Genomic DNA, 15,722 nt, shown 5'->3' with positions numbered 1-15,722 from the left:
TATGACATTCTAATTCAAAACACTGTTTACCTAGGTCGACATGTATTAAAGGTTAAATCTATCAAATTTCCATTTTTCTGTAAGTTAAAAATGGATGAATAATGGCATTTTTTTAGGGCAAGAACATTTGAGTATTGCCATTTTCATGTGGTTCAAAATAAAACACAGGCTTTAATAATGTATTTCTTAACAGTACTAAAAGTCTAAGGGTATCTGAAAACAAGATAGCCAACTTGGACCCCAATCTCTTATCAATTTTTTAGAAGTTTAAAGCAATTATTAGTGGGATACTATAATCTTCAGGGCAAATGAAATGCTTCTGAAACCTAACAGGCAAGGATGAAATTGGGGCATGGATCTAGGGACACGTGTTAATGGATTAAGAAGCCTCTTGTTTCTCCACAGTGTCTCTGGACCCAAGTTTTTGGTCCTTGTCTCTTGTATCCCCTTTTCCTCTCCTGACTGCTATACTTTCCTGAAGCTTCCTTAATGGCACTGAGAAGGGACAAAGACTACCTCTTAACCCTGGAAAACCTAGAATGGGTGCTTAGACTGGAACCCATCTAGATTTGAGCAAGTCAAACTCTTCTTTGCTTGATATGCTTCTCCTTGGGTTCACTTTGTTACCTCTTTCTACCATCCCAGATATAATAACCCTTGAAGAATATGATTAGAGTATAAGCTTAGGGAAAAGGAGCCAAAGAAACTTTTAGTCTAAGTAAGGAGTTTTCAAATTGTTCAAATGTGCCTTGGGAATAGGGGTGAGAACTACAAGGGGAGGCTTCCTCCCATTTTCAACACTATTTTTATATTTTATATATTAGGTTTCAATACACAATTTCATTAGGGGAAAAAAAGGCAGGGTTCCATTGTTTTAAATAAATACAGGCTGAAAGCCAAAGGTCTGTCTACGGTTTAGCTTCAAATGGGAAAAAGGAGCTTTTCATTTTCACATGTGGTTCAGTACAGCACAGTAGGGCTAGAGGTTTCAAATAAGAGTACTGGGCCAAAGACTCATTAATAGAGTGATTCTTTCCAGATTCTTCTGCATGCTTTCTTAGAAACATGTGACAAGGACTGGCTACTAGATGAGGATTTGAGTCTTCAGGACCTCTCTCCTGTCCTCCTCTCCCTTGGAGACATTCTGTTTTACCTACCACATTTCCTCCACCCCAAAAGAATTCAAATCACACATTAAGGCTACTGATGGGAAATAAAATCTACAAAAATTCAGTTGGAACAAATGACTTTTTAAAAATCAGTTTTTAACATGGAAAATATAAACTAACCTGTTGTTGCACACTATACAAGGCCTGCTGAGGTTGTGAATATTGCTGGAAAAAAGATTTTTTAAAGAAAAATATGGACATTAGTTTTAGTCATTCTCAAAAAGCCATATACATAGATATATACATTCAAATACATAACCAGAATTAAACTAAAAAGAAATTTTCTGGAACATCTACACTTCATCTAAAATAAACAAAATAATGATTACTTATACTTTGGGATTCATCAAGAATGGAATTTTACTCAAATAATTAAAATACAAGAACTTAAGAATTTTGACTATGCAACTACATCTCTCTGTATGTCCTGGGCATAAAGAATTTTTATCACCAGAATAAAACAATAAGCATAAGAGAACCCCACAACTATTCATTCTTTAAAATGTGAAGGTACCTACCCTAGCTACTCAGATTTGAAAGTTCTGCATGTCACATATTAAAACCTATTAAAGATTCACCTGTTGCAATGCTGCTGCTGCAGCTGCAGCTTGTTGCTGCAATGCTGCAGTTTGAGTTAACTGATAGTTTGCTGGGGTTTGTGTAGTAAGGCCTGCTGCTGCCAATGCAGTTTGCTGTGTGTAAATGGTAGGAGATGCTCCAAGGAGTGATGGCTGCTGAACACCCAATGCAGCTAAAATGAGATTAGAAAGAGGGGAAAAAAAAAAAATCAAGATTATTTGGATCCTGTCCATGAATTTTCAATGAGTGCTTAGTAATGAATTACAGTCTGTCACTGCTTAGTAAAAACCTAAAGAAAAATTTTACTAATGCTTGTTGAATTTAAATGATTCATGCCCCACCTCAGATTCCAATGGCTTTATATTAAATATATGCTCAAGTCATGACAGATATAAGAAAACATTAATCTATAAATTAAACTACAGAATGAACCCAACCAACCTTACCTAGACCAAGTGGCTAAAGTACCCTTGAGAAATATTTTTAGTAAGAAAAGCAGAAAATAAACCATCTTATTTTACTAATCTAGAATGTATTATCTTCAAGCAGATTAGAATCATACATTAAGGACAGCGTTGCTGGAAGTGATCCACCCTTAAAACATCCTACTGGAGAGAATTTTCATGTACTTCTACTCTATTAAAGAACTGTAAAACTAGGAAACAGACAATAGGAACAGTTTAAAAACACAAAGCACTAAACAGCAGTCTAGCACTGCACTTCCCCAAACTGTATCTCCTAGAGTAATGACTAGCTTCCTGGGACATTAAAGTTTGGGAAAAAGGGGTTCAAGGTTTAAAAAGTTTAGAAAACAGTGAATTAATAAGCACATATTTTTACTGCAGGACTCCTCAGAACCTTTAATATGCCACTAAGCATTGTGAATCTCAAAGAGGTCGCCATAAAAGCAATATTTGCTCATGTAACACTCCATTTTCCAAAGCATCTTGCTTATATCTGAGAATAACTAAAAAAAATTCTGCTCTATAACTACTAAGTTAATAACCCTACAGAAAGAACAAGATTGTGCCTTACAGGAAAAGAACAGAAATCATTAATGAATTAACCAAAGCACATAGTCTAGAATCTACCAGAAAATCTTTAGAAGTGTGAGGTTCATCATCGATCAGTTGTTTAAGAGTCCAGGTTAATTCTACTCAAAAGTAAAACAAACCAACAACAAACTTAGGCAAAAACAAACAAACAAATCCCAGAAATCATGTTTGGAATTAATATAAATTACAGATTATCCCCTGCTAAAACACTGGTTTTTAAAAATTAAAAAAGGTTGAGAAAAAAAAGAAAAGAATCTAAGGTGGGGAAAAAAACCTACTGAATGTCCTGAATACACAATTCTAGACCCTCACAACATTAATCTCTTATTCCCTTTTTTTTTTTTGCGGTACACAGGCCTCTCACTGCTGTGGCCTCTCCTGTTGCAGAGCACAGGCTCCGGACGCGCAGGTTCAGCGGCCATGGCTCACGGGCCCAGCCGTTCTGCAGCACATGGGATCTTCCCGGACCCAGGCACGAACCCATGTCCCCTGCGTCGGCAGGCGGACTCTCAACCACTGAGCCACCAGGGAAGCCCTGTTTTTGTTTCTTAAATTTTTATTGGAGTACAGCTGCTTTACAATGTTGTGTTAGTTTCTGTTGCACAGCAAAGTGAATCAGTTATACGTATACGTATATCCCCTCTTTTTTGGATTTCCTTCCCATTTAGGTCACCACAGAGCACTGAGTAGAGTTCCCTGAGCTACAGTAGGTGCTCATTAGTTACCTATTTTATACATAGTAGTACATATATGTCAATCCCAATATCCCAATTCATCCCAATCTCCCTGCCCCGATATGTCTGTTCTCTACTTCTGTGTCTCTATTTCTGCTTTGCAAATAAGTTCATCTGCATCATTTTTCTAAATCTCTCTTGTTTTTAAGGTAAGTCAGACGCCACAGATGGGCAGAAAGGAGAAACCAAGACTAACAAAGTTAATTTAAATAGAAAGAAATGAGGAATGACTTAACACCAACGTAAATTCAAAATGAAGTTAACTGCAGTGAGAATGGAGATAAAGGTAATGAAACTAGGGCACAGGTTCTAACCAGTAGTTCCTGTTAACCTTCTGAAACTGTGTGTAAAATTACAGACAAGAAAGTCCAAAGCTTTCATCAGATTTTCAAAAGGATAACGGACCCAAAAAAGGTTAAGAACCACTGTTTTAGGACAACAGAAGCAAAATTCTCTTGTAAACACAAGACAGGGAAAGAACCTAGGAAAAATTATTAGTATTTAAAATTCTTAGATTGGGATGTTCTGCACTTGACAAAAGTAACATCTTGTGATTCAAGTACCATACCCGCATGCATCTCCTTCACCCACCTGAGCTCTGACCTCAGATCTGCTGGTACCAATTTCCAGAACACTGGAAAGTACTGATAGCTGCCACAGAAGGGCTCAGGGCTAATATCTCAGAAAGAGCTCTTTTTTTCCTACACAGCATTTAGTAAGTGGGATGATAGCTGATATCCACAATCTCTTTTCCACTGCTGACAGTCAATGTGATGAATTAGAAACTACAAAGCAGACTGATTGGTAGGAGAACTTTATGGGAAGGAAATTGACATTGTAGTAGTTGCTGCGCACTACTAGCTAGTTAATTCAAATTTTGTGAAATCACTGTGCATGTGGTTGTGGCTTTTATATGTCTGTATAATGTAGCTCTCTTTAAAATCATTTACCTTTGCGATTTTAACCTCAATAAAGTACATTTCATTAAAATTTATTAATGCTCCTCTTTTTTGTGGCTATCTAAGAAGGTATCCTTGAATACCTATTCATAGCATTCTCCACTCTTCTTGTGAATTTCTATAACCAATATTCTGTAAGATAATTCTATACTTACAAAGTACAAAGGTATGAATCTCTGACTTAATCTTTCTCTCTCCATAAGTGGCCTAACACTTATCAGTTGGAGATTTTTTTCCAATTACCCAGATTGGAACAGTCTGTTCATTTATCTGTACCTGATTCAATATGATTGCTGAAGGCCTCATGGCCCATCTGAAACAGATATACTTATAACTATGTAACAATACTTCCACAGACAAACCTATGAAATGAGCCCTAAATGACCAAAGGCTACCAGAGGTTAATAAGTAAATCTAAGGGGTAAGTTTCCTTAAAGCTTTAAGGACAAATGTAAAATATATTATTTTCTAAAATATAAAATCAGTTTCATATGACTGAAGCTTTCATTTTATGACATACTAGTAGTTATGACATACTGAATACCAGTGAACACACCATTAAAACACATAAGAGAAACCTGTCCCATCTGTTGTCCCTTGATCTTATCAAACTCACAAATTTAAAAATCCTTATTACCCTTATACCTAAGATGTATTATCCATCTTTACTAAGATGGGTGATCCTTCTGAAATAATAAAATTCAAAACCTCATATATATATATATATATATATATATATACACACACACACACATGCATAACTGAATCACTTTGCTGTACACTTGAAACTAACACAACACTGTAAATCAGCTATACTTCAATCAAAAAAAAAAAACTACTTAGAAGCAAACTTAGGCTAAAAAAACAAAAAATCTCTGGGACTTCCCTGGTGGCACAATGGTTAAGAATCGCCTGCCAATGCAGGGGACATGGTTCGAGCCCCGGTCTGGGAAGATCCCACATGCCACAGAGCAACTAAGCCCGTGCGCCACAACTACTGAGCCTGTTCTCTAGAGCCTGCGTGCTGCAACTACTGAGCCCACACGCCTAGAGCCTGTGCTCCGCAAGAAGAGAAGGCACTGCAATGAGAAGCCCAAGCACCGCAACGAAGAGTAACCCCTGCTCGCCGCAACCAGAGAAAGCCCGCACACAGCGACGAAGACCCAATGCAGCCAAAAATAAATAAATAAATTTACATAAATAAATAAAAAATAAAAACAAATAAAATAATAAAAAAACAAAAAACCCTCAAGCTAATCCGAGAAACTTCATTTTTTTCATCTTTTGCAAAATTTTTTAAGGCACTGGTCAAGCAATGCTTTATCCTTTGAAATTTCCATATATCAATATATGTTCAAAAGCAATCTTACACTGTATGGAAAGAAAAACAACATAAAGACATGGGGGATTCTCTTTATAACTTGTGGATTTACTAAAACACGTATAAACCCAAGTTTTAAATCAAGTGAACAAGTCTCCTAAGTGTCATCTTCAACTCAACATCCTTCCTAAAAAGTGATCTTTAAAGATTAGATTTCATAGAAATTCAAAACTTTTGATGCCCTCATACACAGATAACTTTCTTACAATCAGACAACTCACTGGTCAAGGCATTGCTATTGCTTTTGAGGTACTGTTCTAAGCCCATAATGTACCCAAATAACTGGAAATACTCATTACTTTTTAAGAATTAGAAATTAAGGCATTAAGAATAAGAAATTAAGGGAGTCAAAGGTACAAACTTCCAGTTGTAAAATAAATAAGTCATGGGCATATTAAAAAAAATTAAGGCACAAAATAGTATTTTAAATATAACATATTCTAAATGTTGTAATCTTCTATACTAACCACATTGTTCAATACACTAGCCACCAGTCATATATGGTTATTTCAATTTAAATTAGTGAAAAGTAAATAAAATTAGAAATTCAGTCCCTCAGTCACATTAACCACATTTCAAGGGCTCAAGAGCTACATGTGGCTAGTGGCTACCATATTAGATAATGAAGACACAGAATATATTCATCATCACAGAAAATTCTACTTAGTGGAGAGAACTGTTCTATAAAGAAGAGGCAAAGCCTTAAATAAGTCAGTGTTATATGGGAGTCTCTATAAAGATTAATAGCCTGGCAGACAACAGCTCTTCCACTCTCTTGAAGTCCCATGGAAGTGATGACTAGCGATCCTAGCCATAGTCTCTTCTAGCTACTACTCAAGTATGTTGGTCAACCCTCCCAGGAAGTTAAGGACACTATTTGTAATGTCATGATTTCTTCCATCCTTGAATGCCTCAGACATCTACCTAGTTTTCAACTCCATTTCTTTCAACGAGTTTTGTATCACCCAAAGTTAATATTCCAACTTTCAAGGTTACTTCCAATACATTTTCAGCTATAAGAGACCAAAATTATTTCCCAGATCATAAAACACATAGTGCAAGAGAAGCCACAAATGCATAAATATGAGTTGCACACTCAACTAAGGATAGAGAGACGGGCACTCACTGGTGTGTAGTTTGGTATGTTGATGCAGCTCTCGTTGGATGAGAGCACAAATAAGGCGAGCTCAGAGGATAAGGGAGAAAATATGTATTAACAATGAGGCTTAACCTTAACAGATTTCTGTGCATTTTTTTTTTTTACTCTTAGAACAATGTTTTGGAGACAGTTTCTTGTTACATAGCACTAGTAGTGTTTAACAAGAGTTAAGCCCACACCAATAGCAATCTTTTTGGCCATGCTGGCTTGCAGGATCTTAGTTCCCTTACCAGGGATCAAACCTGGGCCCCGGCAATGAAAGTGGGCAAAGCGCCGCATCCTAACCACTGGACAGCCAGGGAATTCCTGCAATCTTCTTTTTCTACCAAATGAGTTGGAAATATCCAGCTCTATCAAGAGATAACGAATATAAGTATACATAGTACATCAGCTATTATTTGTTTGAAAAGGATCATGAATCCTGCAGTTTAACAATTTGAACTTCTGACTCAAGAGATAGGGGTTTTAAAAGACAACCAGTGGGCCAGATTAAAGAGGTAGAAAAAATGAAGTCATATTTTATGGAAGCATCTTTAGTGTTCATCAACAAATGAATGGATAAAGAAGATATGGGGTATACATATACAATAGAATACTACTCAGCCATAAAAAAGAATGAAATCTTGCCATATGCAGCAATATGGATGGACTTGGAAGGCATTATGCTAAGTGAAGTAAGTCAGACAGAAGAAAGACAAATACTATACGATATCACTTATATGTGAAATCTAAAGAATACAACAAACCAGTGATTGTAACAAAAAAGCAGGTTCACAGATACAGAGAACAAACTAGTGGTTAACAGTGGGGAGAAGGCAGGGATGGGTAAGATTGGGGTGGGGGAGCGGGAGGTACAAACTACTGAGTGTAAGATAAGCTAACAAGGACATATAGTACAGCACAGGAAATATAACCAATATTTTGTAATAATTTTAAATGAAGTGTGACCTTTAAAATTTGTACAGGGGAGACTTCCCTGGCAGTCCAGGGGTCAAGACTCCATGCTTCCAATGCAGGGGGTACAGGTTCCATCCCTGGTCAGGGAACTAAGATCCCACATGCTGCATGGCACAGCCAAAAATAAATAAAACTTTTTAATTAAAAAAAAAAAATTTGTATAGGGAATTCCCTGGCAGTCCAGGTTAGTACTGGGTGCTTTCATTGCCATGGGTCCGAGTTCGATCCCTGGTCAGGGAACTAAGATCCCTTAAGTCGTATGGCACAGCCAAAATAAATAAACTAATAAAATAAAATAAAATTCATATAAAACAATTTTAAATGAAGTCACATTTAAAACAATTGTATTAGCCTCAGTCACCTGTGTTAAAGTACCACATAGCACTATGATCTTAACTCCGGAACTAGTTCATTTTTTTGTCTATAGCCAGAATGTAGTCATCTTACAAATGGTCAAAGAAATGGGTGAGAAAATAGGTCTGAATTGGCTAAATCCACCCAAACATTTTAATACTGTTGCAATTATGTACATATACACATGCAAATATTTTGAGTCAAATATACTGAAGATACTCCTAAGTCACTATAATTAATCTAAGGGATATTTAAAGATTCAGTCAGTGATTTGCCAGCTCTCTCTCTCAATGTCCCTTTACACGACAGAAGATTGTTAAGCTTTCAAACCTTAAAGCTCTGGTCCCAATTATGACTGTCATTGAATATGTAATACAGCACTTCAGCTAGGAGATAGAAAAGAGGGTAAATATTTAAAAAGAAGTATTTCAGTGTAGGAGATATAAGAAATGAGGCTGGAAATACAGAAGATCCTGAATACCATCTCAAGGAGTTTGAACTGTATTCTAAAAGTCCTTGAAGATATCTTTGAGGATGAATAAAAGAACAGAGTAATGGAAGAAACAATAACCACTATTTTGAGGTCCTAACATTGGACTCTTCTGTGACCTTCTGTTGATAAACAAATTTCTTCACTTTTCTGGGCCACAAATTCTTCATCTGTTAGAAAAAAGAACTGAGACAGAATCTAGTTCAGGGCCCATTCAGCTTCAGAAAGTTCAGTAATTTAGATAGAAATTATGCTTTAGGAATATCATATCTGACTGGAGCTGGGGGAGAAAAAATAAGCAACATATCCAGTAAAAGAGGAAAGCAAATAAAAGCAGTGAGAACTTAATAGAGAATAATAAATATAGAGTATGACTAAGTGATACATGGGGAAAAGAGCATCCTGACTTAAGTGAATGATTTACGGTAAGCATCACAGATTAGGATATAAAGCTTTGGGAAACGTATGGACGGGCCTGAAAGTTAGGTGAGAGACTTTGGCATAAGATCTGCAAGCAAGAGAAAGCTGATGCAGTTATCTACATGTAAAGTGCAAAGGGCCTAAGTGTAAAATAGAGGAATATATTTGAGGCATTTTCAAGGGGGGAAAAAGTCAAGGTTTGATATATGTTTGAATACGGGAAATAAAGGAAAAGAAAATTAAATGACAGACATGTAGAAATTACTAACTCCTTAATTGAACAGACTCAGCATCAAAATTAATCAGAAACAATTCAAATACTGATCTTGGACTTTACGACAGATTTCAGCAATAAAGTGCTAGTGTGCATGCTTTTACTGAAGTTTTTAATCTTATTTTAAATACGTCACCTGTGTGAATGCACTGAAATTTTCAAATCACTGTTAGCTGAGAATTTTCAGAGTTAGTACAAATGCAAGATAACCTTGCTAGAAAATGGAATAGCAAAGCCATTAACTGAACAAAACCACCTTAAGTTATATACAAAAAGGAAACAGTAATTTTTTATATTGCTTTCAGGAGAAAATGAGTCAGATACATAGCCACAAAGATCAAAATATTTCATTTGAACTGAATTATTCAGTTAACCTTTTTCTGTTGCGTGATTATTTGATTTATGACATTGACCTCTGATACTAATATATCTGGCATGCATATATATATATATATATATATATATATTTTTTTTTTTTTTTTAACTAGAATAAAACAGGTAGCTATACTATTACCCAGATTAAGTCCTTTTAATGCTCTTTGCTGAAATTTTTTCTCAAATTGTAGTTGAAGCTGCCAGGAGAAAACTTAAGGCATTATATACTTAGGATAAAATGTTCTCCATTGAAATGAGGTGTAAATAAAACTATAAGGTTTTTAAGGTGTAAACAAAATTCTAATTGCCTTAGGGTTGAAAAAAATTCAACTTTGATAGAAATTAGCTTAGCTCTGAGAATCAACTCTAATTAAGATTATGATTAGTCACAAAGACTTGAAAATGAAGGCTAGAAAATATTATATCAGGCTTTCAGGAAACAGCTCAAAATATAGCACCTAAAAATTAAATATTTTAATAAAAACATTGTCACTAGAATTCCACTTAGAAACTACTCCAGGATTTTTGTCAGAAAACTAAGCACAGATGCTAACAAAACACTTGCCTAGTTACTGAAGTCATAATGTATCAATAAAATATCAGATTTTATTAAAAAAAAACAATATATATCAGATTTTGAAAAACTGTGATTAATGACAGGTCCCAGAAAATCCATAAATAATTTCCTACAGCACAAATAGAAACTGTTGGGCTTCCCTGGTGGTGCAGCAGTTAAGAATCCGCCTGCCAACGCAGGGGACACAGGTTCGAGCCCTGGTCCGGGAAGATCCCACATGCTGCGGAACAACTAAGCCCGTCTGCCTAGAGCCCGTGGTCCGCAACAAGAGAAGCCATGGCAACGAGAAGCCCACACACCACAACGAAGAAGAACCCCCGCTTGCTGCAACTAGAGAAAGCCCATGCGCAGCAACAAGGACCCAACTCAGCCAAAAATAAATAAATAAACTTATTTTTTAAAAAATAGAAGTTTTAAAATGAAAACAAACAGTACAGTATACATTTAAGTAATTATAATACAAATGTTAAGAGCTACAGACAATAGAATTCCATCATAACAGCTATTCTACTGGAACAATACTGGTACGAAATTAAAACAAATTATATGCAGAAAAAAACAGGTAAACATGCTTAGTTTACCAAAATACCAGTACACAGCACTTGTTTCTGGACACAAAGTAGCTGCTAATAATTCCTGTTTCAACAAAACTAAGTCACTGGGACTTCCCTGGTGGTGCAGTGGTTAAGAGTCCTCCTGCCAATGCAGGAGACATGGGTTCGAGCCCTGGCCTGGGAAGATCCCATATGCTGTGGAGCAACTAAGCCCGTGTGCCACAACTACTGACCGTGCGCTCTAGAGCCCACGAGCCACAACTACCGAGCCACGTGCTGCAACTACTGAAGCCTGCGCGCCTAGAGCCCGTGCTCCGCAACAAGAGAAGCCACCGCAATGAGAAGCCCACACACCGCAAGGAAGAGTAGCCCCCGCTCGACGCAACCAGAGAAAGTCCACGCACAGCAAAGAAGACCCAACGCAGCCAAAAAATAAATAAATTAATAAATAAATAAATTTATTTAAAAAACTAAGTCATAATCAGGTTCCCCACTATTTAACACAGAGGAGAAATATTTGGATCCGAATAAACATAATCTTTAACTATTATTTCATATTATTTTCAGTTGTCTGCAGAAATAACTGTTGATCATTTAACCCCTCAAATCAAGAGTAATTAAAATAACAACCCTAATGTACCCATTTCCTTAAAGAGAAAGGTCACCAGGACTTCCCTCGTGGCACAGTGGTTAAGAATCCACCTGCCGATGCAGGGGACACTGGATTGAGCCCTGGTCTAGGAAGATCCCACATGCTGCGGAGCAAATAAGCCCGTGCGCCACATCTACTGAGCCTGCACTCCAGAGCCCGCGAGCTCCAACTACTGAAGCCCGCGCGCCTAGAGCCTGTGCCCCGCAACAAGAGAAGCCACCGCAATGAGAAGCCCGCACACCACAACAAAGAGTAGCCCCTGCTCGCCGCAACTAGAGTAAGCCTGTGCGCAGCAACGAAGACCCACCGCAGCCCAAAATTAATTAATTAATTAATTAATAGAAAAAGAGAAAGGTCACCTACATAACAAGATAATCATGTCCATCATATTTAGAACACCGAAGTTAGACGATCACATTGTCTCTGCAACTGACCTCAAATAACAAAATTTTAAGTAAAATGCAGCAAAGAACTAGTACCAGGTATGTCATAAATAAAAATATATTCAAATTAACAGAATAAGGTGAAACTTTTCTGGGTACTCAAAGAAACCCAAAATTTCATTCTGTAAACTCCTTAAGAAACTTGCTTTAATTTTCAAACCATAAGTCAAGAAACAGTATAAAAAAAAAAAAAAGTCTTCCTAAGAGCAATGGGAAGAAATATTGAAACAAACACTTTCAACGACATATTTTGTTACTTTATTTTGAAAATGACTTTTTGTTGACTTTATTTTGAAAACGTAAATATTCATTTGCTCCTTTTACATCTATTTATAATTTTCCTTTGCTTGATAAATTCTTTAGAGCTGGTGTTTCTACTTTAAATTCAAATAACTGAAAACCAGTCATGTATAGTTTTTATAAAGTATGGATTAATACATTTATTTTTAAGTATAACTTATGAATACTGACACCTTAACATGACAAATGAGGAACCTCTAACATAATTAAACCAATTAATCAATTTAATGTTTGAAAAACTATATATAACTGTCCAAACTGCTGTGTAAAACAGATTTTTGCTAGTTGGTCCATGAATTTTTAAAAGAAGCTTCACAGATAAGCTTAAAACATACAGCATTTGCAAACTTTTTTACAATATTATGCATAGCCTAATTCACATAGTTTTATCTCCAACCCGACATACATCTACAGTACATGTGTTCAGAAGACGACTGACCTGGCTGAGATACCGCAGTGGCTGTAAACTGAGTAGCCCATGGCGGATTCTTCTGTCCTCCAAACTGAGCCATGATAAAAGGGGGAGGGAGAAAACCTTCACTTGTTTGTCTTCTATAGCAGCGATCTATTAGGAAAGGATCCACAGGTTAAAGTTCAACCAAACTACAAATATCACAAAAGTATTATTTTAAAGAAATGTTCAATTTGTCAAGGACATCTTTGTAGGCCAAGTATAAATAACAAGGGGCATACGAACGTCCGATATGCAGGAAAAACATTTCACATCAAGTAGTTAACCAAAAGTACCCAATTTCAATATATGACATTTGGGGTAGACTTACAAGAAAGGCACTTCCTTCTGCGACTACAAACTGTCACATTTAAAGAGAATATCATCTGTTGTTTTCTATCCAATTCTTAACAATAAAAAGTACACAGCCTTACGTTCAAAAGAAATATAGCCTGCGTGTTTCTTTTGGCAATGAGCTGGGGGCTGAAAGTGGAGAAACCAATAACGGAAGCTGGGACGAGACACCGAATAAGGGGATTCAAGAATATCATTTAAATAACGAACATCTCCTTACTTTCTAGAGCAGGGAAGGAACTGGGGGGACTCCTTTTCTCTCCCCTCCCTCGAGGGGAAAGACAGTTGAAATAATGGCTGCCCCTTAAAGAACCAAAGCGAAGACTCCTCCACCCAAAATCAAGCCAGAAGAGGCGAAGATCTTAGCCCGCGCACTCCCTTTCCCCCCACTCCTCGGAGAGGCCAGAGCTCTAACATCCATCTTCCTTCAGCCCTAGCTCCTCGCGGGCCGCAGACCAGGGGAGGCGGAATCCTCCGTCCCACGAGCCAAGGCGAACGCCAAGAGGGGGATACCGAGAGCCCTGATCCCCTTAAGCCCCCGGCGGGGCGGAGAAGGCCTCCATCCCCCAAAAGCTGTGCCGCCGTGAGCGGCCCCGACGTCCCGGACCGCAGCCCAGGAGGCTAAAGCCTCAGCGGCTCGAGAGCTAGGGACGGCGGCCAGTAGTCCCTTCGAGGCCGCCAGGCCGAGGATGAGGCTAATGGTCGCCGGGGACACCCGAGGGGCCGCCGGAAAAAAGCGAGGCGGTGGGGGAGGGGCCGGCCGCGCGGGGCCTGCTCCGACCCGCACAAAAGGGACCGTGTCCCTCCCGTCCCAGTCCCACGAGAGGCCCACCGTCGCCGGCCTACGGACGCCGTGCTACCAAATCGGTCGCTCCCAGCCCTTCCGCGGATCCGACTGGACGTTAAGAACCCCGGCTCAGCCGCCGGCCGCTCCAACCGCGAGGACCAGACCTTCACCTGAACCCGGTCCCGGCTAACACCGAAGCCATTTCAAACCCGTCAGCCTTACGCGCATGCGCCAACTTCCCCCTTTTCCTCCGCGCCTCTCCCCTCCTCCCCATCTCTGAGGAACGGCGCTTACGGGCCTGCGTTCTACGTGCGCGCTTACCAGCGAGACTTCAAGGCGCTCATACTACGCAGCTAGAACTAGAGCGCGCCTGAGAAGGGTTACCTTGGCCTCGCATAATAATGAGCCTGTGTCTCTGCGCAAGCTCAAAGGAAAAGGCTTCCCTGAGTGTGGGAAGGAAAGGAATCGGCAGTCACGTGATCCGATAAGGCTTCCGCCATTTTGTGTTTTTTCGCTTTTTTTTGTACAAGTATTTGGGAGAATGGATATATCCAATGGCATCTGTTAACTTTTCTTAAAAATTGAGATGAAATTCTTTTAACGTATAATTCACTGCTCTAAGTATTTTCTGTTGTACAATTCAGGGGCTTTTAGTATCTAAATACGAAAAGCAACCACCATCGCCTCCTCCCTTGAGACAAACCCCTACCCATTAAACAGTCACTGCTTAATCCCTGCTCCCTCCAGCCCCAGGCAGCCACTAATCGGCTTTCTCTGTATGGATTTACCTGGCCTAGACATTTCATATTAATGGAATCATACAACATACGGCCTTTCGTGGCTAGCTTTCGTAATTTACTATATTGTGTCCAAGATTCATGTTGTAGCAGGCATCAGTACTTCATTCGATTTTATAGCTAAAATAATTACCTTTAATGGATAATACCACATTTTGTTTATCCATTTGTCAGTTGATCTTTTGGATTGTCTCCACTTTGGGGCTATTATGAATAATGCTGCTATGAACATTCACATACAAGTATTTGTTTGAACTCCTGTTTTCAATTCTCTTAGGTTTATACCTAGGAGTGGAATTCTGGGTTACTTGGTAAATTCTATACTGAACTTTTTGAGGAACTGCGAACCTGTTTTCACAGTGACTACACCAGTTTACATTCGCAGGGTTAACAACATAAAGTATCCATTCTATGAATATGGAGTATCTTTCCATTTATTTAGGTCTTTTAAAATTTCTTTCAACATGTATTACGTATTTCAGAGTTCAATTTCTCACATCTATTTTTTTTTCCTGGCCACACCACAGTCTGTGGAATCTTAGTTCCCAGATGAGGGATCGAACTGGCCCTGCCAGTGGAAGCGTAGAGTTGTAACCACTGGACCGCTGGGGAATTCCCCCCAAGATCTGTTTTTAAAAGATTACTGTTTTAAAACGTCACTCATGGACTTGGCCCAGGTTTGGTCCCTGGCCAGGGAACTAGATCCCACATGCTGCAACTAAGAGTTCACATACTGAAACTAAAGATCCCACACATGGCAACACAGATTGTGCATGTCGCAACTAAGACCCTGAGCAGACAAATAAATAAAATTTTAAAATATTTATTTGGTTGCGTCTGGGTCTTAGTTGCAGCAGGTGGGCTCCTTAATTGTGGCACGCAGGCTCCTTAGTTGCAGCAT

The 15,722-nt window shown here is 38.5% G+C and overlaps 1 protein-coding gene across 2 annotated transcripts in view; it reads right to left on the bottom strand.

Annotated features, from left to right (window-relative positions):
- Positions 1-14,302, bottom strand: part of CCAR1 (cell division cycle and apoptosis regulator 1) — a 55,027-nt gene extending 40,725 nt beyond the window's left edge. Inside the window, exons 1-4 of one of the 2 annotated variants that reach the window (XM_032608123.1) lie at positions 14,070-14,302; positions 12,872-12,997; positions 1,748-1,920; positions 1,290-1,334 (exon numbers count right to left, since the gene is read on the bottom strand). In XM_032608123.1, the coding sequence (XP_032464014.1) occupies positions 1,290-1,334; positions 1,748-1,920; positions 12,872-12,944 (291 nt within the window). In that variant the 5' untranslated portion in view covers positions 12,945-12,997; positions 14,070-14,302. The remainder of the gene's footprint in view (positions 1-1,289; positions 1,335-1,747; positions 1,921-12,871; positions 12,998-14,069) is intronic. The other variant, XM_032608124.1, reaches the window with a different exon arrangement.
- Between the last annotated feature and the right edge of the window lie 1,420 nt (positions 14,303-15,722).

Source organism: Phocoena sinus, chromosome 16 (genome assembly GCF_008692025.1).
Source record: "Phocoena sinus isolate mPhoSin1 chromosome 16, mPhoSin1.pri, whole genome shotgun sequence".
Lineage (NCBI taxonomy): Eukaryota > Metazoa > Chordata > Mammalia > Artiodactyla > Phocoenidae > Phocoena > Phocoena sinus.
This window is presented reverse-complemented; position numbering and strand designations above follow the sequence as displayed.